The sequence below is a fragment of the Paroedura picta genome, chromosome 5 (assembly GCF_049243985.1).
Source record: "Paroedura picta isolate Pp20150507F chromosome 5, Ppicta_v3.0, whole genome shotgun sequence".
NCBI classification, from domain to species: Eukaryota; Metazoa; Chordata; class Lepidosauria; order Squamata; family Gekkonidae; genus Paroedura; species Paroedura picta.
Genome location: NC_135373.1, coordinates 72,780,139 through 72,801,781, shown reverse-complemented (window position 1 = coordinate 72,801,781; position 21,643 = coordinate 72,780,139). Strand labels below are relative to the sequence as shown.

General features: G+C 42.5%; 1 protein-coding gene across 3 annotated transcripts; it reads left to right on the top strand.

Annotated features, from left to right (window-relative positions):
* The first annotated feature begins 701 nt into the window (after positions 1-701).
* LSMEM1 (leucine rich single-pass membrane protein 1) lies at positions 702-14,306 on the top strand. Of its 3 annotated transcripts, none has more exons than XM_077338506.1 (4): positions 702-1,517; positions 4,413-4,541; positions 12,344-12,484; positions 13,138-14,303. In XM_077338506.1, exons 2-4 carry the CDS (start codon positions 4,415-4,417, stop codon positions 13,320-13,322), a joined length of 453 nt encoding a protein of 150 aa, XP_077194621.1. In that variant the 5' UTR covers positions 702-1,517; positions 4,413-4,414; the 3' UTR covers positions 13,323-14,303. The 3 variants fall into 3 exon arrangements, with proteins under 3 accessions (XP_077194621.1, XP_077194620.1, XP_077194619.1); XM_077338505.1 differs by lacking the exon at positions 702-1,517 and adding an exon at positions 3,621-4,149 and having other exon boundaries at positions 12,347-12,484; positions 13,138-14,306; XM_077338504.1 differs by lacking the exon at positions 702-1,517 and adding an exon at positions 3,633-4,149 and having other exon boundaries at positions 13,138-14,304.
* Positions 14,307-21,643: the final 7,337 nt, after the last annotated feature.

Sequence of the window (21,643 nt, the reverse complement as noted above, 5' to 3'; positions counted from 1 at the left end):
TTTTAATAAAATGAATGCAGAAAAATACAAACTGAAAGTTGGATAAATAACACAACTAAAAATGCAACTACATATGTAAACATACCCAAAAGTTGGGGCAAAATGAAGCACGGACTTAACTGAAGGCTTGTTTACTAGAAGTGAGCACCAAGGGAATTTCACTGTTGCATGACAACTGAAAAAGGCCCCTTTCCTGTAAATCTACATTATTTCAAATGTTGCTTCGGGCAGGGCCAAATAAATGCTGAATATTTTTTACTTTATTCAGCATCATCTAAACCAGCCTTTCTCAATATTTTACCATTGGGCTGGCCCCTATGCTCGCTGCCCTCCCTAGCAGCCCTCCCTCACAGGGTGCCTATTGGGAGAGGAAGGGAATTTTAAACTGCTTAGAGACGCCTGAGGCCGCTGTGGACCATTCCCAGCTCTGAGTTCTCTCAGCTCCACCTCCCTCACAGGGTGTCTGTTATGGGGAGAGAAAGGGAAAGCAATTGGAAACTGCTTAGAGACCTGTGGCCTGCTGGTTGACAGCGGCCCACTCCCAGTTCTCAGAGCTCTGTACCCCACCTCCCTCATGGGGAGTCTGCTATGGGGAGAGGAAGTGAAGGCAATTTTAAACTGTTTTAGAGAGACTTGAGGCTTGCTGGGTCACTGTGGCCCGAGACGCCTTTTGGTAGTAAACAGCAGTTTACAAAAATCCAGGTGTTCTAAGGGGCAACAGTGAAAGAAGCATGTGGGCACATAACATGTCAACATTAAGAAAAATGGAGACAGAAAGCAGAGTGGACACCTGTGTACTGTGACTACCCCATGTGGATTAGGACAGGGGGACATTTTGGTGTCTGTGGCCTAATTCACATGAGCAGGTAAATGAGGTTGAATACAGAACTCGGTGGAATTGATTGCCATGTAATCTCCCCCTAAGAAGAGTCTCCAGTCTGATTTTCCCTTCACATATCTGAAGACATGGCTCTTAAAAGCTCATCTGTAATCACTATGCCACAATTTCCAAGGGTCAGTCCTCCCCCACACTCAACTAACATTCCAAACCTCAGGTACTTGACACCCATCTCTCCACACCCACGTCTGTCGCCACGCCATCACAACCCCCCCAACAACACACACATTCAACCTCATGCGCTTACAGACTGGACAACCCCTCCCCTTAGTCTTCCCAATGCCAAGCTCTATCTTAATCACTCTCTACCTCCTTCTCTATTTGCTATTTTCCCCCTTCCCCCCCTGCTAGCGCCTGTTGTATCAGCTACAACAGGCTTTAATTCTAGTATTATGAATGTTACGTTTATGCCTCTGTATACAGAACTGAAACAAAATATTTGAAACTTGACAACTTGAATACTAAATATAGATTGAAAGGACACTCTGTGACAGCTGAGCTTCTGGTTTCAGAGGAGACACTCAATGGATTTCTAGAGGACAAAGGGACCAGCGTGTTTCTGCAGGAACCTGATACTAGAATTCTTTTGAACAGGAGGTTAGCAGAACATTGTCTAGGGGTAAGTAACTTCCAGGTGATTATGATTTAAAACTATCAAGAATAGATGTACTATTTGGTTAACAAAAGCTTTCAGTTACTTTTTTGTACTAGGATCTGTGCCCTGAGCAAATGTTTGCTGAAAGTTGTAATAGGACATGAGCAATGACAAATGACTATGACTCACTCATGGGAATGTCAGGAACTTTATATTCCTGAGAGAAGGAATGCTCTCATTGTCTACTTTCTTTCCAAGCACAGGAACATCTTCTTGTTTGGTTTAGCAAGTCTCTAAAGTATATAAGAGAGTGTCTCTCTAATTACTATTTACAATAGACCTGAATTAAGGAGAAATCTCTTTCCTAACTCTTGCTTTACAACTCTCTATTGAAAGACACTGTGAAACCAGTGCCTTGAAAAAGCCAAGGCCATTAATATTAATGTTCAGTCTTTGGAACACTGCAGAAGCAGACATTGTTTATTAGTGTACATTGTCTGTTAGTGTACTGGCCCTGCCCACTGATAAGCTGTACAGCTGGTCATGGACTTCATAGGAGAAACCACAAAATAGCAAGAATGACATGGCTGTTTGACATTACTCCGTTCCTCATATGGTATTTCCTTAAGGGAGCAATAATCCAGCTGAGTTGCAAAACTAAGTTTTCAGTCAAAAAGCAGTAGACAGTTTAAGACTAGGCTACCCAAAGCATCCTCAGTAGTTGGCCAGAGTAAAAAAGGCTTCAAAAACTTTATTTTAATGAGCAAAAACTTTATTTTTAATGATTCAATTCTTTCTGTGTATGTGTATAGATTAAATTCTACACACAACAAAGGATATGATCAAATTATACAAATACTGCAACATGTTATGTACCTGAAATAGCCTGTGTCATGTGCATGTTATGTGTCATGTCATGTGCATTTAAGTACCAATTAGTTACACAGCTGAATTGAATGCATCATCTTCTGTTCTGAGCCTCTAGCTTTTCCCATTTGCCAACATGAAGCTACAGAATCCAAATGACATAATCTTTAAAGACTTTGCCTGACAGTCATTTCCTATGAGTGCATTCAATTTCTAGTCCACATGATAAACCTAGTTAAGTAAGCTATGACTGGAGCAGGTCTATGAAAGCCTGTTCCAGTTTTTGATACAAATCTTTACATTCACTCACTTAAAACAGCCAGATTAGTGGTCAAGTGGGTAGCCGTATTGGTCTGAAGGTAAAAGTAAATGTATCCCCTGTGCAAGCACCGGGTCATGTCTGACCCTTGGGGTGATGCCCTCCAGCGTTTTCTTGGCAGACTCAATACAGGGTGGTTTGCCAGTGCCTTCCCCAGTCATTACTGTTTACCCCCCAGCAAGCTGGGTACTCATTTTACCAACCTCGGAAGGATGGAAGGCTGAGTCAACCTTGAGCCGGCTGCTGGGATTGAACTCCTAACCTCATGGGCAGACAGCTTCAGACAGCATGTCGCTGCCTTACCACTCTGCACCACAAGAGGCTCTTATTGGTCTGAAACAACAGAGCAAATGTAGAGTCCAGTGGCACCTTTAAAACCCTCAAAGTTTTATTCAAGGTATGAACTTTCATGTATATGCACACAATATAATGGAATGGAAGTAATCAGTTCAAACTTATACCAATAGTGATGGTGAGAGTTCTCAGCTCCTGCTGTCTCAGCTGATCCTCTCAGGTCTTCATGTGTCAGTGAGAGACTTCCCTCTTGCACACAGATCCTGGGGACAACTTCTGCTGTGCAGCAGTTTAAGCCACCCCACAAAAGAATCCCTCCTAATCAGGTCTGCATGGGGCAGGGAGGTCTCCCAGCCTCATGCAGATCTTGGGGACAGCTTCTGCTGTGCAGTGGTTTAAACCACCCCATAGCAGAAGATCTGGATGTGTATTACTCGTGTCAAGGCTGGGCCCAGTTGAATGATGTGTGCTGGGTTAAGTGGTGTGTTTTGGGTTCTTTCTTACTCTTACACTCTTTGAACTGATTACTTTGAACTGATTACTTCAGTTACGTTATATTGTATCTGAGGAAGTGTGTATGCACACAAAAGCTCACACTCTGAATAAAACTTTGTTGGTCTTAAAGGTGTCATCGAACTATAAACAATGTATATTGAAAAGTGAGGAAACAATCAGACTGGGACATTTAACAAACAGCATGAATAAAAATTACAATGACAGTCTGAAATTAAAGGCAAAAAGAGAAGGGAGTCTTCTGGCCGCTTTTCCTTACAGTAGCCGAGAAGCCACTTTATCTCACAGTCACCTAGAAGCCACACTCTCTGAGGACTGACAGCTCACTCCAGAAGATGGCTATAACTCTGCTAACTCCATAGTCAGTTTTCCCGAGGAACTACTTCTTTAGAAATTCTCTACACTATCAGGAGGAAAGACTCCTAAGCTTCTTTTCTGGCTGCTGTTCTCTCTTGGAGTGCATCTCCTGCCTTGTTGCCAGGCAACCACCCATCCAGCCTCTCTGAGCGCAGTGTGGTTAGACTAGGCCCACTATGCCGGTGAAAACATGTAACACACTTTTTAATAATAAATACTTTTACAAGGGTTATATTTGCAACAGAATAAGTGAGAAAGTTTAGATTCAATAACATTCATGGCTTATGGTTGTTCAAATGTCTCAAGGTGATGTAGAATATCTTGCTATTCAGATTAAGTTCTTCCATGTTGGGTTGAAGTATGACATGTTCAACTATCATGGCAAATTGTCTTCCATCTCAGTGGATTAATCCAGAAATCATGGTACAAAAGCCCTATAACAATTGTGCCTTTTTGAATGATTTCCCATTCTACTTTCTGTTCTAGTGTAGTCACCACTGAAGAGGCTCGTATTTTATCTGAATCATTTCCCAAACTTATTAAATAGTAACCATGCTCTTGTCTCTCAGGTATGACGGAGAGCTCTTCTCTTGAAACTGACTTACGAAACTGTCATGAAGAAGGAAAACTTTACATGGTTGATTCCTTAAACAACTTAAATGAACAGCGTCTTTGTGTGGTTCGGTCTCCGCATCAAAGTATGTATGCTCTCATGATCCCAAAGTAATGTTACCTATTCTGTAACCTATTTAAGTTCCCTGAATGTTTAAAGAAAAATGTCCCATTTCTTGGTGCATTTTAACAAAAGGCCACCACTGATCTCAAAACAGCTATGCCATTGCAGCACTCATTCCTGTTCAAGGCATATTCTAGGATTGTAGGATAGGAACCCTATTTCTAGGCAAGTAAATGAAATTATGTAGCAGAGAACAGACACATACTCCCTTTTTAAATGTGTGAAGTTCAGCATGTATGCAGCTCAGATGAACAGTTCAATCTTATGCATTTAGATCAGTCTAAACCCATTGAGGGCTGCACTGGAACCAAACAGGCAGCTAAGTAAGGGGAACTATAATGGGTGCATCTGCTGAAATTCCATCTTGTACAGAACCGTTAAAAATGGAGCAATCCTGCCTTCTATTTCATCTTTTTACTTTCTTGGATGACATGCATTTATAAAATCCGAACGGCTTAATAAAATGGTAAGATGGGACTGGGAAGAGATGGACTCCTCACCTAATCACCAGTCGGGCTGTCTTGGCTGTCCCATCCCTGATTGGCCATCTCTCCAATGAATGGCCAACCAGGGGAACCACGTTCCCCTCCAACATCTTCCATATGGAAGAAATGCCAGCCACTGGTAAGGCAGGCAGCTGGAGCTGGGAGGGAAGGTGGAGGGCCAGGGACTGCAGCTGGGGGCAGTGTGGGTAGGAGGAGTAGGGCAAGAGGAGTAGGAGTGGGTAGGAGGAGTAGGTAGAAGTAGGGCACAAGGAGTAGGGCAGTGCTCCCACCAGCACTCCTGCTGTGGCCTTGCCAGACTTTGGCAGGGCTGCCTGGGGTGGTGCAGGGGAGAGTGGACTGCCTCCCCAACGCTCCCCCCTGAAAACGCCTGCCAAGGCCATGGCAGGACTTTTGGGGGTGGCAGGGGGGAAGGCCTTGGCTGGCCTGCCGTGGTGGGGGAAAGGGGGCCTAGGGCCCATAGTATTGTAAGATACAACAGGCCTTGTTGCTAGTCTTAAACCGCTGGGAGTGGTATTCATAAGTGGTTAAGGCCTGAGTGGGCGGGGCCAGTCCGGGTGAGGGGCCAATCGGAAGGCGCTTTACGCCTTTCCATTGGCCCCTCACCCGGACTGACAAGAATTACAGCTATTTGGGTGAGGGGCCAATCGGAAGGCACAAAGGCTTCCGATTGGCCCATTACCCGATTGGCTGGAGTTCGGCGGGGAGCGGCCTGGGCGGTGGAGGGGGGTGGCCAGGAGGACATGAGGGGGTTACAGGGGCCGCCGCCACAGCCAACCCTTTCAAAGCCTAGTATCATTAATAATCTGTGAGCAAGCATTCACCTGAAATGCGCGGACATCACAAATTTCTGTCTTTTAGATCAGTATAAGGGTATCTTGGGGAAATGAAATGATCTTTCTGAATCATTTTTATTTGGTTTTGTTTTTTTGCCCATTTATATTTTTGTACAGAGACTTGCTCCCTCCCTCCCCCACCATCATGTAAACAGCAAAACAGTTAACAGGTTCCTTAGGTACCATGTCAAACTATGATTTATTGAATCTCTGATTATGTTATGAACATTATTAGGCTCTATAATACTGTAACCTGAGTAGAAATGGGGATAAAGTTGCTATCTGGAACGGTTGCAGGTGGGTCTGGTCACTTTGCTAGTCTATTTGCTTTTGTTGACTATAAGTATATATAGGCTTACAACCAAAGTTATGTGAGATATATGTAAGTATCCAGGATGGGTTGTAGATAACTGATATCTTTCCATAGATGTTCTATTGCCATCTGAAATTCTGTTACGATGTGCCTCTTGATAAATTAGTCAAATGCTTTCCTATTCACTGCTTATGAATCTATGATCAAGGAGCTTTCCTGTTCAACTTTTAATTAGCTGTTTGAAATGTGAATCGTTGTTCTGCTCTGGAAGTTATTACTGCTATTTATTTTCCAGTGAATTAATGAAATAAATTGGAATTATCACCTTGTTCTACCCCCTGATGATTCTCTTAACAACAGAGCAATGGATTTTTCTTTTAAAGAGGAACAAATGCAATCCATTCTAAGAACTGCATTTCCTCAGTGGGGTTCAAATGAACAAGCAAGTCAATTATGTTTTCCATGTAATTTCAACAGATAATTCTGTTTAAAACTATTCCATCCTAATTTTATTTCTCTTGTATATTTGTATCTAATGTACACATGGCAACAAGGCTATTTTTAGCTCCTCAACTCCCTTACTGTTTTTAGTAAGCGTTTTAGAACATACAGTTTCCTGGCAACATTCCATACTGTGATTTTTGAACAGATGCAGAATATGTTGGGTTGTCTTTGGCTTACAATAAGGATGTATGTAAGACAACTGGCTAAAGGCTACAAGTAAAATACAAGTTACTGAACAGTTTATTTCCAATTAACCAGGAGGCTGTAAAATTATGGAAAGAATATTTATATGCTATAATATAATATGCTAGTAAAATATTATATACTAGACATTCAAGAGATGCTATTGATTATGGTGAGAATCTACTTTCAACTAGCACTAATATCAAGTGTTTTCTGTTCATTCCAGAAACAAGGTACCTATTAAGAAGAAGAAGAGTTGGTGCTTATATGCCGCTTTTCCCTACCCAAAGGAGGCTCAAAGCGGCTTACAGTCGCCTTAGAATCATAGAGTAGGAAGGGGCCATACAGGCCATCTAGTCCAACCCCCTGCTCAACGCAGGATCAGCCCTAAGTATCCTAAAGCATCCAAGAAAAGTGTGTATCCAACCTTTGCTTGAAGACTGCCAGTGAGGGGGAGTTCACCACCTCCTTAGGCAGCCTATTCCACTGCTGAACTATTCTGACTGTGAAAATTTTTTTTCCTGATATCTAGCTTATATTGTTGTACTTGTAGTTTAACCCCATTATTGCATGTCCTGTCCTCTGCAGCCAACGGAAACAGCATCCTGCCCTCCTCCAAGTGACAACCTTTCAAATACTTAAAGAGGGCTATCATGTCCCCTCTCAACCTCCTTTTCTCCAGGCTGAACATTCCCAAGTCCCTCAACCTATCTTCATAGGGCTTGGCCCCAGATCATCTTCATCGCTCTCCTCTGTACCCTTTCAATTTTATCTGCATCCTTCTTGAAGTGAGGCCTCCAGAACTGCACACAGTACTCCAGGTGCCTTCCCTTTCCTCTCCCCACAACAGACACCCTGTGAGGTGGGTGAGGCTGAGAGAGCCCTGATATCACTGCTTGGTCAGAACAGTTTCATCAGTGCCGTGGTGAGCCCAAGACCTCCCAGCTGGTTGCATGTGGGGGAGCGCAGAATCAAACCTGGCATGCCACATTAGAAGTCCGCACTCCTAACCACTACACCGAACTGGCTCTCTTAACTAACATTCCTTTATTTCCTAATGCTAGTCTAAGGATAATATCAAAAACAGACTGGAACCATGAGAGATTTTGTGAAAAAAGTGCCTATTGAACTGTTCACTCATTCAAAGCTTTGTGCCGGGCTGCAGGCTGGAGTTTGAGTCAGGGCAGGTTGCCCAGCTTCTTCCTGCTCCTGCACAAGGGAGCATTTGGCTTGGTGCACCTCGACCGTCCCAGATTTGTGCTCCTACAGAAGAGCCAGGGCAGCTAAGTTCTTAGTGCAGAAATGGTCTTGGTGCCTCAGGGATGTTAAAAAAGGTATGCAGTATGTTTGTCCAAAAGCATGGAACCCCCAGAGAGAAATGTCAAGTAAATAATTGGTGAAACTACTTCCAGGGCAACAGGAAATGACTGGGAAATGATAACCGTCGGGTTCCAAATATATGTTTTCTTGGGAACCATATAAAAATACATGCAAAAAGTGACTAATGACTTCTTAATTCTATGCAGAAAGACTTTCTGCAGAAAGTCTATCCTGTCTGCATCACATCATGGTAGTTTGTTTGTTTGAATGGTATTATTTGGTGCCACTCAGTGAAAAGATCCAATTGGCTTTCAAAATGGGTGAATTCATTTTTTTGCAGTAGAATTTGCATACCAAGAGTTTTAAGACATGCATTTTAGAGTCTTTTGTTTGTAAGCCTTTTGACTTCAAAAGGGCTGCTGTCCAGTTTGTGGTTTCAGGAATAAAACCATGGCTGCTGAAATTGTTTCCCTCTTAATATGCAGGCAAATGCTCTTTATAGCTATCAGCTGCTTTGCACAGATCAGATTTCAAAATAGCAAGCTCATGTTAGAAAAGAAGAAGAGTTGGTTCTTATATGCCACTTTTCTCTACCCAAAGGAGTCTCAAGGCGGCTTACATTTGCCTTTCCTTTCCCCACAACAAACAGGTGGCAGATATCAGGTGGCTGAGAGAACCCTGATATCACTGCTTGGTCAGAACAGCTTTATCAGTGCCGTGACAAACCCAAGGTCACCCAGCTGGTTGCATGTGGGGGAGCACAGAATCAAACCTGGCTTGCCAGATTAGAAGTCCACACTTCTAACCACTACACCAAGCTGTGTAGGGTTTGATGTGACGGGTATATGTGACATGCTTTTAATCTGAAGAACATCAGATTTTTAACAATAGAAAAATGAGAAATACCAGAACTGATGTTTCAGCCACACATACAACTGCAGTTCTATTTAGTGACTTAGCATCTTCTAACTAATATAAAAATAGCATGCTAGGAATAATTTTAAACCAACTTTTGAAATAAGTGGCTAAAGATGATAAAGATGCAAGGGGGACGATAACATAAAAGGAATACACTGCTAGCAGCTTGGCAGGGTTCCTTGCTCATTGATTATTTACAGAACTTTAATACCCTTAGCCAGTTCACTTAGTAAAAACTGTTTAGTAGGCAGAATGGACAAGAGACATTTATCAAGAATTCTACCATTGGCTTACTGTGTTTGAAAGTCCACATCAGTAGTATTTCAAAGTTTATTATTGTATCAGGGAAGAAGTATCAGAAGTCGTGGAATTTAATGCATAATGTATTTATTATGACGACACAGGAAATGGGAAGGGGGAACTATTAAATGGAGGAAGACTTTCAATGATGGGGAAGTGAGAACTGCCTGGAAATCTTCCTAGGCCAGCTAGGTCATCAAAGCTGTAAGGAGAATGACGTATAATACTAGCTCCAGAGGGGTAGCTATATTAATCTGCTGCAGCAATATGAAGCCAAGTCTGCTGGTACCCTTAAAGACTAACAACTTGGGCAATGTGGAATAGGGTTCACAGACACTGGGTAGTAAAGACAAGGCAAGGACTCAGGCAAAGTATATAAATACAGTAAATACTGAGGTTCAGTTCAAATGTAACATGAAACCATGTAAGATTATTGTGATCTTTTTCTTCAGCTTATCCAAACAACCACATTCATCCTTTTGGGAATTACTTTGATACTAGGTGGCTTTATGGGTGCTTTATGGGTACATGATGACACTTCATGCAGCTTGGGCTGTTGCAGAACGTTATGGCCTTGATTCTGACAGGGACTAGTGGTCAGAAACATATCCTAACAGTAGTTAAAAATTTTGTTGGCCACCCATTATCATCTAGGCACAATTCAAAGTATTTATTTATTTGTGTTATTTATAGTCTATCTTTCTCACTATAGTCTATCTTTCTCATTATAGTCTATCTTTCTCACTCCAGGTGGATTATACATATTGAGACAATACAGTCAACAAAATGAGATGGGATAGTCAATAACTACTGCATTAGAATACTAGAAGACTATAAACCACTAGAAAAAACAGGAGCATAGCATAAGTATTATGACATAGTAAGCGGCACAGAAATTACATAATAGGATCCTACTTACAATATACTGTATAGCAGAAAAGACCACATTTCCCGAACATTTATCCAAGTAGGTTTGTGAAACCATTTTTTTGTGTGTGGCCTTATTATCTGTGCAGTAAAGCCCTCTTGAATACTTCAGTTTTCCATAGCTTGTTGGAAGGCTAGGAGAGGGAGCTTTTCTGACTTCCTCATGAAGGCTAACAACTTGGGCAGAGTGAAATAGGTCAGAGCCACAACAAAAAACATGTATATGGTCAGCTATTGATTTTGTCCAATTGTAGGTTGGCACTTGCAGAAACAGAGAGAGAAGCGGTCCTATAAGAGGGACCAAGACTTGGTATCAAATGGACAACGAAAGAAAGATTTGCAGAATGAGAGTAATATGCCTGTTCCATCTTGCTCCCACTAATAGTTGAGTTTCAGCATTCTGGACCAGTTGGAGTTTCTAAATTGATTTTGAATGGAGACCAACATGTAGTGCATTGCAGCATTCTAGCATCGATGTTACTGTGACATGGCCAAATCAGATATATCAAGGTATGAGGCCATTTTACAGGTTAGGCTGAGCTGGAAGAAATCCTTTTTTGCAGCTGCTCTAGTAATAGTAACTGCTGCTCTAGTAATACAGCTGGATTAAGTATGATCCCAAGACTTTTAACTGAGTCAGCAAGGGTCAGCTGAACTCCATCAAAAGTGGGGAGGACAATGTCCTTTAAAGCAGGGGTAGTCAACCTGTGGTCCTCCAGTTGTTCATGGACTACAATTCCCATGAGCCCCTGCCAGCAAATTGTAGTCCATGAACATCTGGAGGACCACAGGTTGACTACCCCTGCTTTAAAGCCTCTGCCTTCCCAAATAGCATTACTTCTGTCTTTTCAGAGTTTAGTTTCAATTTACTCACTTTTAGTAAGTTAACCACTGCAGGCAGCAATTCAGGACCTCTACAGCATCATCAGAAGATCTGGATGATATATAGAGCTGAGTAGTATCAGCATATTGATGACATCCAACCCCCAAACTATGAATTATTTGTCCTAACGGTAGTACATATAAATTTAAAAACATGGGAGACAGAATTGCACTCTGTGAAATCCCACAAGTTAAGTTCCATGCTGTTGTATCAAAGGCTGCAGATAAATCCAGTAAGAACAACATAGAGGGTTGACCTTTGTCTACAGTCAGGCAGAGGTTATCACCTAAAGCCAGAAGATCTGTAACACTTGAACTAGCTATTTGTTAAAGACAGCTATCTTACAGCTATCTGTAAGATGGAGCTTTTCCGCCAGGCATATGGTTGAGGCCAGGGCAGCTCTCCCACTAATCCATCAGAGGATCCCCTCCAATATTGAGATCTCTAACATCGAGATCATTGTTAGATCTATTGTATTGGTGCCCCCCTCTTCTGAATATTATTGTCTCCACCAGGCTGAACTAAGATCAGAATTGTGACCACCGCCGCTATATGTTATATGTAACTTTTGCTGATGTTAATTGGGGTTTTTATGGGGATTTTATTGTGTTTTAACTATTTATGTTGTAAACCGCCCTGAGACCTATTGGGAGAAGGGCGGTCTAAAAATTAAATAATAATAATAATAATAATAAATGTTTTGGTCTCTTTTGAATATATCAGTTTCACAGGGTTGACTTACCTCTGCCCACATGTTCTGTTACAATCTTTGAAAACTGACAGGGAATGCACTCTTAAATTTGTCAACCTACATGCCAAATTATAATTTAAAAGCTACATGGTGATCTGTTGATTAAGCCTAACATTTTTCTAAAACTTACTTTCTAGTGCAGAATTTCAAATGAAATGTCAGTGTTTTGGATGCTACAGTTGCTAGATGTCACTTCGAGGGTGAGATTGAATCTACTTCAAAAGTTATGAATAGTTTCTTATATTGTCCTCCATAAAACCATAGACATCTGGCCAAGAAAATTATTAATGGAGATTAAATGCTAGACTCTTGATTTTGTTTTACAGCAGTTTGGCAAGAGAACACAGACAGTGCTGGTTGTTGGATGATGCAAAGCAGTATGAGATGCCATAACTGGTTCTTTGTCACACTGATCATTACTTTAATTGTCAGCTTGGCACTTGTTTCCTTCGTAATAATCTTAATAGGTAAGTGACTACTCTTTGCTTCTGATGATATTGGTCATAGCAAAAGGGCAGTGTACAGTTTAATGGCCTACTTTCTAAGAAAAGTTTTTTTAACATACCCCAAGACATTTTCAGATGTTGCCAAAGTATGTACTTGGAAACCTACCAACTGTGCTTAATGGAACTGGACATGTGCAACTCTCACAATACATATAACCATTAGGGTTGCCAACTAGGGTTGTGCACAGTAGCATCTGAATCAGCTGCTCCAGGCTGCCATAGCCAGCGCCTCACCGCGGGGGGGATGTTGTTGGCAAGTGCCACATTGGGGATGACTAGTAATGACTATTCTAAAGCTATCGAGTATTTGTGCATACATATGCAAGAGAATCACAGTTCACCAACTATTGCAGTTGGTTCATTTCTCCTGCCAGGAATATTTATTTGTTTGTTTGTTCATATTTATATACCGCCCTCCCCAAAGGCTCAGAGTGGTTTATACATGTGGGATGTGTTTATATATGTGGGATGAGCAATCAACTGGCTAAGCACTGAAGCAGTTACTACAGTTTGATGTGTTCAAATAAAATTAAAAAGCAATTATTATGATGCATTATGGACTGCAGTTAATTTAATAATGAACTGACTTAAATGTTACATCTTGGCTTTTGCAGTTCATACTGGAGACAAGATGGATGATGTATCAAGAAAAATAGTACTAGAAAAGAAGAACATTGAAGACCTTAAGAAACTGAATGACATGATTTTACAATACCTAAACCAGACAAAATTGGTAGAAAATGTAGGAAACCTGAGCAGAATGCAAACAAGACAATTGAGCCCTGATCTTCCAGGCTAAAGAATGCAAGAGGCTAACTTGTGCAATGAATTCCATTGTAAATGTTATTTCAGATACAGACTGTGCAAAACATTTTTTAAAAAATTAATCATTCTGTGTTCTCCATCATGATTACAGCAAGCCTGGAAAAACAATCAGAGCTAGGTTTCTGTTATTGTGAGGATCTATCCTTGGAGCCTTTGTAGATTTCTTACTTGTCCCTTTGGATCTTGATATATAGATGGTAGAGCTCACCGCAAATATTTGATTTTGAAAAGCTGCTTCTAGACCTCAGACTTATAGTTACAAGCAGATAGTGTCAGATATGTATTGTGGTTCATAGTTATAACTCAGGATATATTTAGAATTTTGAAGGTAGCATCTGATTTCTACAAGATTTACATGTTAGCAGGCACCTCATAAAGTACTTCCTACACAGTACAATACAAATGCAGGTGCATGATACTATTTTGGAATGTACATATGGTTTAAAAAATTACAGAAGTGATTAATTAGAGCAGGATTATTTGGGTTTATTGACTTCTATGCACACACATCACTGAATACTCAGTATGATCCCTGTATGTGTGAGAACTGTCCTGATTAAAAATCATTTGACTTGAAATGATACCTGGTGATATGAAAGTACCATTAATGATAATTAATCTGTTTTTATACTAATTACATGCATTCCCAAATATGGGTGATCAGCCCAAATAAAAATTCCAGTTAATACCTTTATTAGGATCAGCCTATATATAAATAAACAACTCCTAGAAGTTTATTTTTAAAGTAGTGTTACTATCTGCTACTATATACAGGAATAGATCAGAAACTGCATCAACTCTGGGGCCTTCAGTTCATGAAAGGATTTATAGAATCTCCTTATTCCCTAACTCTTCTCTAGTTTCAGTGTTATTTTTCTTTATTTGAAATATACTTCACAATATACTGAATGAGCCCCCCCCTGAAGGATCAGGCTTCCATCCATCTATGCTAATTTGTATTTTTAAACTACACATGGTCATGTAAATGTAAACAATTTGAACATACATTCATTTTGATTTTTTGTTGTTTCTCAATTGCATTGTCTTCTTAACAACTGTTGACTCTAATTTCACACTTTGGGAGATGTGGCTTGTTCCCAAGATGGCACAGTGACATTTTGGAGTTTAATGAAGCAGAGGAAACTTTATGTTGTTCAGCATTTATGAACACATTCTAAATCAGCTGGGAGTTAAGTTGAAAAGATGGTGGCAACTATAGTCCTCATCACAAAACTACAGCATTGTAGAGATACAAAGTATTTGAATGAAATTTCATCAAATTTCTTGCAGGAAGATTAGCAGGATCTTTGAACTCTTATTCTTTCTTTCAAGCAGTGAGATATTCCAGGAGTAGTGCTGTGAATCCCCACTCAGCCTAACTCATAGAACTGTAATTAGCTTAAAAATGGAGGAGGAATACATGAATGCTGTCATTAACTTCTTGGAGAAAGGGTTGAGTAAACATCTGTAAACCGTCCTGCAGCGCAGGGCACCGCGGACTAAATAATTGAGTAAGGGCAAGTTGGGAGGAGTTAGGGCGGGCTCTGTCCGGGATAAAAACTCTGGGATAAAAACTCGGAGGAGCGAATCAGGAGCCGCAAAGCGGCTCCTGATTCGCTCCTCCGAGTGGCACTCAAGGGCCAAGTGTCCAATTGGGACACTTGGCCCATCTGCTGGACGCCACGCCTCCAACTGTCCAGTCCTCCCGGGCTGCCATCCTTGCCGGATGACCGCCAGGGAGGAGGCTCGCCCAATGGCCGTGGCCTCGGGGAAAACTGCTTCCTCTCCGGCCGCCGCCTGCCCTTCGAGAACGACGCCGGCCCGACCTCCGCCGGCTCCCATGAAGCGGCCCGTCCCTGCCCTTCCCACACCCACCGCTAAAGCCCCTCACGGCCCGCCACCGCCAGCGACCTTCCCACCCCCACCCCGCTTCCCACTCACCACCTCGCCGCTTAGCCGCCTCTCTGGCCGCCTCCACATTGCTGCTGCATACAGCCCGCTTCCCTGGCTGTCCATTGCCGGACTGACTAATTGGGAGGCGCTTGCCCTCCATCCACTGTCCTCGCATTCGCCTGCCTGCCACCACTACATGCCTTGCCTTCCTGGCGGCGGTGGCGGGGCCGCCAGCGACAGCAGCTCTGGCGGCACTGCTGACAGCCACCGCAGTAGCGGCGGTGGAGCCACTGGCTGCAGCGGCAGCAGTGGTGGACCCGCCGGTTGTGGTGGCACCTGCGGTGCTGGAGGCAGCGGAGCCGGCAGAGCCGGTGGCGGCAGAGCTGCAGCCGCTGGCAGCCGCGGCGGAGCTGCTGTCGGCAGTGGATGCAGCTGCGGTGGGGCCGCCGCAAGAGCCAGCAACACCAGCAGCACTGTAGCAGCTGCACCACCATCCGCCGCGGCTGCAAAAGAGCCTGATGGAGGCCTTTGAGCCATCAGCGCCGCCGGAGCCGCCAGCGCCACCGCCGGCCGAGCCGTGATCGGAGGCAGTAGCGGGCCTGCGATCAGCAATGGCAGCGGTGCGATCGGTGGTGGCGCCAGGGGAGCGGCGCGCCGATCAGCGGGGGTGGCAGAGGAGCCGCAATCGGCAGCGCCGACCCAGCAATCGCCGCTGGCGGCGGACCCGCGATCGGCCCTGGCCACAGAGCCGTGAACGGCCGCTGCCCCCCACCCGCAGACAGACCTGATCAGACTCCGCTGCCTGAGGTAGGCCACGCCGCGGGGGGGGCAGGGCTAACACCTAGAGTCCGCTGCATTTATACTACAGCGGGCTTATTTTCTAGTATATGAAATAATACAACTGCTGTGCATTTGTTATGTAGATATTCTCTCATTAAGAGGAAATTCTTTTCCCATATCAAGTAGTATCATAACACTGTCTTGATTTTCCAGCACTCCATCTCATGTCCTATCTGAAATTGTGACTATTTCTGAGGGGGGAACAAAAGAACTCCTCAAACTGTTCTGGAATGTGAAGCAATATTTCTGACTGCAATCTGCACTGTTAAGGGAGGAAGGACACCTGGTGGTACATAATGTGATACAAAACTCAGAAAACAAGCATGTCACCATTTTCAGTTTTTAATCTGGAATACACTACATATGCATGTCAACAGATTCAGGATCCATAGAACTATTTTAAGTGCACCAAAAGGCATGTCCAAAGGGATTTTTAAACTTCTTTACTAGTTTTTAAAAGTTTGGTATGCCATATGGGAATGGCTGTTCAGAAACACAAGCTCCTTGGATTGCCTAAACATTCAATTATGTAGAGAAAGTTTTCTTAACTAGGGTTTCATGAACACAGTGGGGGTAGTTGTCGTGTCATCACTGCGACATCTTCCCCCCCACCCCCATAGTTCCCTCTACCACTAACAGTTAGTTGGGGGGGGGGCAGGCCGGGTAGGATATCACTGAGATCTTTTGGGTTCTTGGGAAAGTTACTGAGGCATTGCAAAGAAATGAATAAACTAATGCCAAAGTGAGCTGACAACAGCCATTGTCTCAAAAGTTGTTTTTGTTATTTTGAAAGCATAGGCTCTGCTGTGAGATTATATCAGTGAGAATAGGATCACTAGGTAAATTTTTCTCCTGTAACAATTAACTAAGACATTACTATCTAAGTCAGCGACATAATTTATTTTCAGATTTATGTAGCAATATCTGGAGGTTGTGGAAGGGAACATATTGTTTCAGTCTTATTCATAAAAACATAAGAGAAGCCATGTTGGATCAGGCCAATGGTCCATCCAGTCCAACGCTCTGTGTCACACAGTGGCCAAAACCCAGGTGTCATCAGGAGGTCATTAGTATGCCATTCCAGCCAGGTCAGAAGCCCTCCCACTGTTGCCCCCTAAGCACCAAGAATTCAGAGCATTTCTGCCCCAGACATAAGTGTTCCATCTATCCTTTGTGGCTATTAGCCACTGATTGACCCTTGTTCCACTGTTTATCCAATCCCGTCTTGAAGCTGTCTATGGCAAGCTTGTAACTACCACCAATTCTTGCGGCAGTGAATTCCTCTTTGGGTGAAGAGGTATTTCCTGTGTTCTGTTATAAACTAAAGGCTCATTAACTTCATTGAGTGCCTATGTGTTCTTGTATTTTGAGAAAGATAAAGGACTTTTTTGTTACCTTCTCTATCCCATGCATAATTTTGTAAAACTCTACTATATCACCCCAAACTCTTTAACCTTTCTTCATAGGGAAGGTCTTCCATCCCCTTAATAATTTTAGTTGCCCTTTTCTGTACCTTGTCTAATATTCCAAATGAGGTCATGTCATAGATATATACAGTGGCATTATGATCCTGTCTGGTTTGTTTTCAGTCCCCTTCCTAATAATCTCCAGCATAGTATTTGCCTTTTTAATTGCAGTCACACACTGAGATGACATTTTCAATGAGTTTTCTACCAAAGCTTCAAGATCTCTCTCCTGGTCATTTATCACCACCTTAGATCCTATGGATGATTGTAAGCCATGACTTCTTCGGGTAGTAAAAAGTTCCAAGATCCTATGGATGTCATAGAATCATAGAATCATAGAGTTGGAAGGGGCCATACAGGCCATCTAGTCCAACCCCCTGCTCAACGCAGAATCAGCTCAAAGCATCCTAAAGCATCCAAGAAAAGTGTGTATCCAACCTTTGCTTGAAGACTGCCAGTGAGGGGGAGCTCACCACCTCCTTAGGCAGCCTATTCCACTGCTGAACTACTCTGACTGTGAAAACATTTTTCCTGATATCTAGCCTATATCGTTGTACTTGAAGTTTAATCCCATTACTGCGTGTCCTCTCCTCTGCAGCCAACAGAAACAGCATCTTGCCCTCCTCCAAGTGACAACCTTTCAAATACTTAAAGAGGGCTATCATGTCCCCTCTCAACCTCCTTTTCTCCAGGCTGAACATTCCCAAGTCCCTCAACCTATCTTCATAGGGCTTGGTCCCTTGGCCCCAGATCATCTTCGTCGCTCCCCTCTGTACCCTTTCAATTTTATCTACGTCCTTCTTGAAGTGAGGCCTCCAGAACTGTACACAGTACTCCAGGTGTGGTCTGACCAGTGCCATATACAATGGGACTATTACATCTTGTGATTTTGATGTGATGCCCCTGTTGATACAGCCCAAAATGGCATTCGCCTTTTTTACCGCTGCATCACATTGCCTGCTCATGTTTAGTTTACAATCCACAAGTACCCCAAGGTCTCGTTCACACACAGTGTTACCTAGAAGCGTATCCCCCATCCAGTAGGCATGTTTTTCATTTTTCTGACCCAGAAGCAGAACTTTACATTTATCTTCATTAAATTGCATCTTGTTCTCTTTTGCCCATTTTTCCATTGTGTTCAGATCTCGTTGATCTCTATCTTCCGGAGTATTTGCCAGTCCTCCCAATTTGGTGTCATCTGCAAACGTGATGAGTAGTCCCTCCACCCCCTTATCTAGATCATTAATAAATATGGTAAAAAGTACCGGGCCGAACACCGAGCCCTGAGGTACCCCGCTACTTACCTCTCTCCAGTCTGATGAAACACCATTGACAACAACTCTTTAAGTGCGGTTCTCTAACCAATTCCCTATCCACTTAACTATCTGAAAATCCAGATTGCAGTCCTTCAACTTATCCATCAGAACATCATGGGGAACCTTGTCAAAAGCTTTACTAAATTCCAAGTAAACAATTTCCCCGATCCAGCAAACCTGTTACTTGGTCAAAAAAGGAAACCAGGTTGGTCTGGCAGGACCCATTGGAGACAAATCCATGCTGACTTCCTTGGATCACCAAATTGTCCTCCAGATGTTTGCAGATTGCTTCCTTTAATATCTGCTCCATTATCTTTCCCACAACAGAGGTCAGACTCACTGGTCTGTAGTTTCCCGGGTCATCCTTCCTCCCTTTTTTGAAGATCGGAATAACATTTGCTCTCTTCCAGTCCTCCGGGACATCTCCAGTCCTTAAAGAGGTTCCGAAGATGATGGACAAGGGCTGTACAAGTTCTCTGGAAAGTTCTTTGAGCACTCTCGGGTGCATTTCATCCGGACCAGGGGATTTGAACTCATCCAGTGCAGCTAAATGCCTCTCGACAACCTCTCTATCCATGTTAACCTGCCACCCAGACACTATCCTTTGGCTACGGCCATCTCTAGATATGCCTAAACACTTTGACCTGTGGGAAAAAACAGATGTAAAATAGGCACTAAGCCTTTCTGCTTTCTCTGCATCTTTCGTTAAGAGTTTGTCCATCCGCACCCAACCTCCTTTACTTTACGTTTACTCCTCACATAACTGAAAAATCTTTTCTTGTTACAATGGGCTTCCCTGGCCAATCTTAGCTCACTCTCAGTTTTGGCCTTTCTGATGATCTACAGTGCCTAGTAACCTGTAGGTACTCTTCTTTAGAGCTCTGTCCTTCCCTCCATTTCCTGAACATTTTCCTTTTCTTTCTTAGTTCCTCTTGAAGTTCTCTGTTCATCCAAATAGGCTTCTTAGAGCTCCTGCAGTGTTTTCGTCTTTCTGGGATAGTCATTGATTAAGCATGCAATAGCTCTTGTTTGAGTAGCGCCCACCCTTTACATGCTCCCTTCCCTTCCAGCATTCTCGTCCATGGTATGACACTCATCATGTCTCTGAGTTTATTAAAGTTTGCCCTACGAAAATCCAACATCCGCGTCTGGCTACAAGCTTCCTTGGCTCCCCATCTCAAAAGGAATTCTATGTCTATTTATAGTCTGGATTTTTTGTTCCAATGTGCATTACTTTGCACTTGCTCATGTTGAATCTTATTTGCCAACACCCATCTCTAAAGCATTAATGAACAAGTTTTAAAATTTCTCATATACTGGCTTCTAGTTTGTTTCTGAGTCCAATTCAAGATGCTGGTGTTTTGATTGATAGATATTAGATAGATTTTTATTTTTCATTTATAGAAGAAACAGAGTATATACATAAAGAATAAATTGTTATACATTATACAAGTTATACTCTTATAACACATTAATACAAAATGAATAATTTTATCCCCATTGAATTTATCTTCTCGGATAGTTTAAGTAGGGAAACCATTGTTCTTGAAAATCTTCCTCTGTCTTTCTGTTGACTAACAATATCAATTTAGCCATTTTGGCCAGGTCTGCCAACCTAGTCAACCAGTCCTCTATCGAAGGCAGATCTTGCATCTTCCATTTTCTAGCCAAAACTAGCCTTGCCGCAGTCGTCACGTGGAAGAATAGGCTTCTACTTTGCATTGGGAGGCACTGCAGTGGTTTGCTTAATAACATGTTCTCAGGTTTCAATGGGAATCTTAAACCCCACATTTTCTGAATTATAGTGTGCACTTTAGCCCAATATTTATATACTTTTTCACATTTCCACCACATGTGATAAAAAGAACTCACTTTTTCTACATACTTCCAACATTTGTTATCATAGTTTTTTGCAATTCTGGCTATTACTTTTCGTGTTACATACAACCTATAAAACATTTTATACAAGTTTTCTCTGAGTATATGACTATTAGTCAGCTTTGGTATTCTAGACCAGTGGTCCACAACCTTTTTATCACCGGGTACCACTCACTGGGGGCCACTCAACGCCTTTTACTGAAGCCCGGTGGGGGGGGTAGTTTACTCCTCTACTCTCAACCACTGCCCTAACGCTCTCTGATCGCTATGGTAATGTTTAAACATCCCTTCAAAATAAGATACAGACATGCCACAACAATTAACATAAGGAACATTTTATTTTCATGGAAATTTTAACTCATGACAATGACAAATCAATGGGAACCCTGAGCTTGTTTCTCTGCAACGAGATAGTCCCATCTGGGAGTGATGGGAGACAATGACACCAAAGTGTGTTTTAAAGGGCCGGGGGGGATGAAGTAAAGGGCCGGGGGGGGGGGAGAAGGCGTCCTTTGGGGCCCACCTCCAATTAGTCGAAGGACCACATATGGTCCGCAGCCCACAGGTTGGGGATCGCTATTCTAGACCATACATATTCCCACTGTTCTATTGTTACATTTGTCTCTAAATTCTGCATCCATTTGATCATACATGGTTTAACCCGTTCCATTTCAGTTTCATAGTTCAATAACATTTTATATATTTGCTCTTGTAACCAAGAGGTTTCTCTTGGATCAATAAATTTTCAAATTCTGGTATAGAAACCCCTAAGTCTACAGGGTGTTGAAACTCCGCTTTAAACCTTGATAAAAGTTGGTTGTATTCCAGCCATTGGATATCTACTCCTTCCTTTTTTTAACACCTCTTTTTTTGAACACACCAGATTTGGATATCAAATCTTT

Excerpts from the sequence above, each read along its gene's own strand:
- LSMEM1 (XM_077338504.1), top strand. The coding sequence starts at position 4,128 with ATGGTTGTTCAAATGTCTCAAG. Across the intron at positions 4,150-4,412 it reads GGTTGTTCAAATGTCTCAAG|GTATGACGGAGAGCTCTTCT; the intron begins GTGATGTAGAAT and ends CTTGTCTCTCAG. Across the intron at positions 4,542-12,343 it reads GGTTCGGTCTCCGCATCAAA|CAGTTTGGCAAGAGAACACA; the intron begins GTATGTATGCTC and ends TTTGTTTTACAG.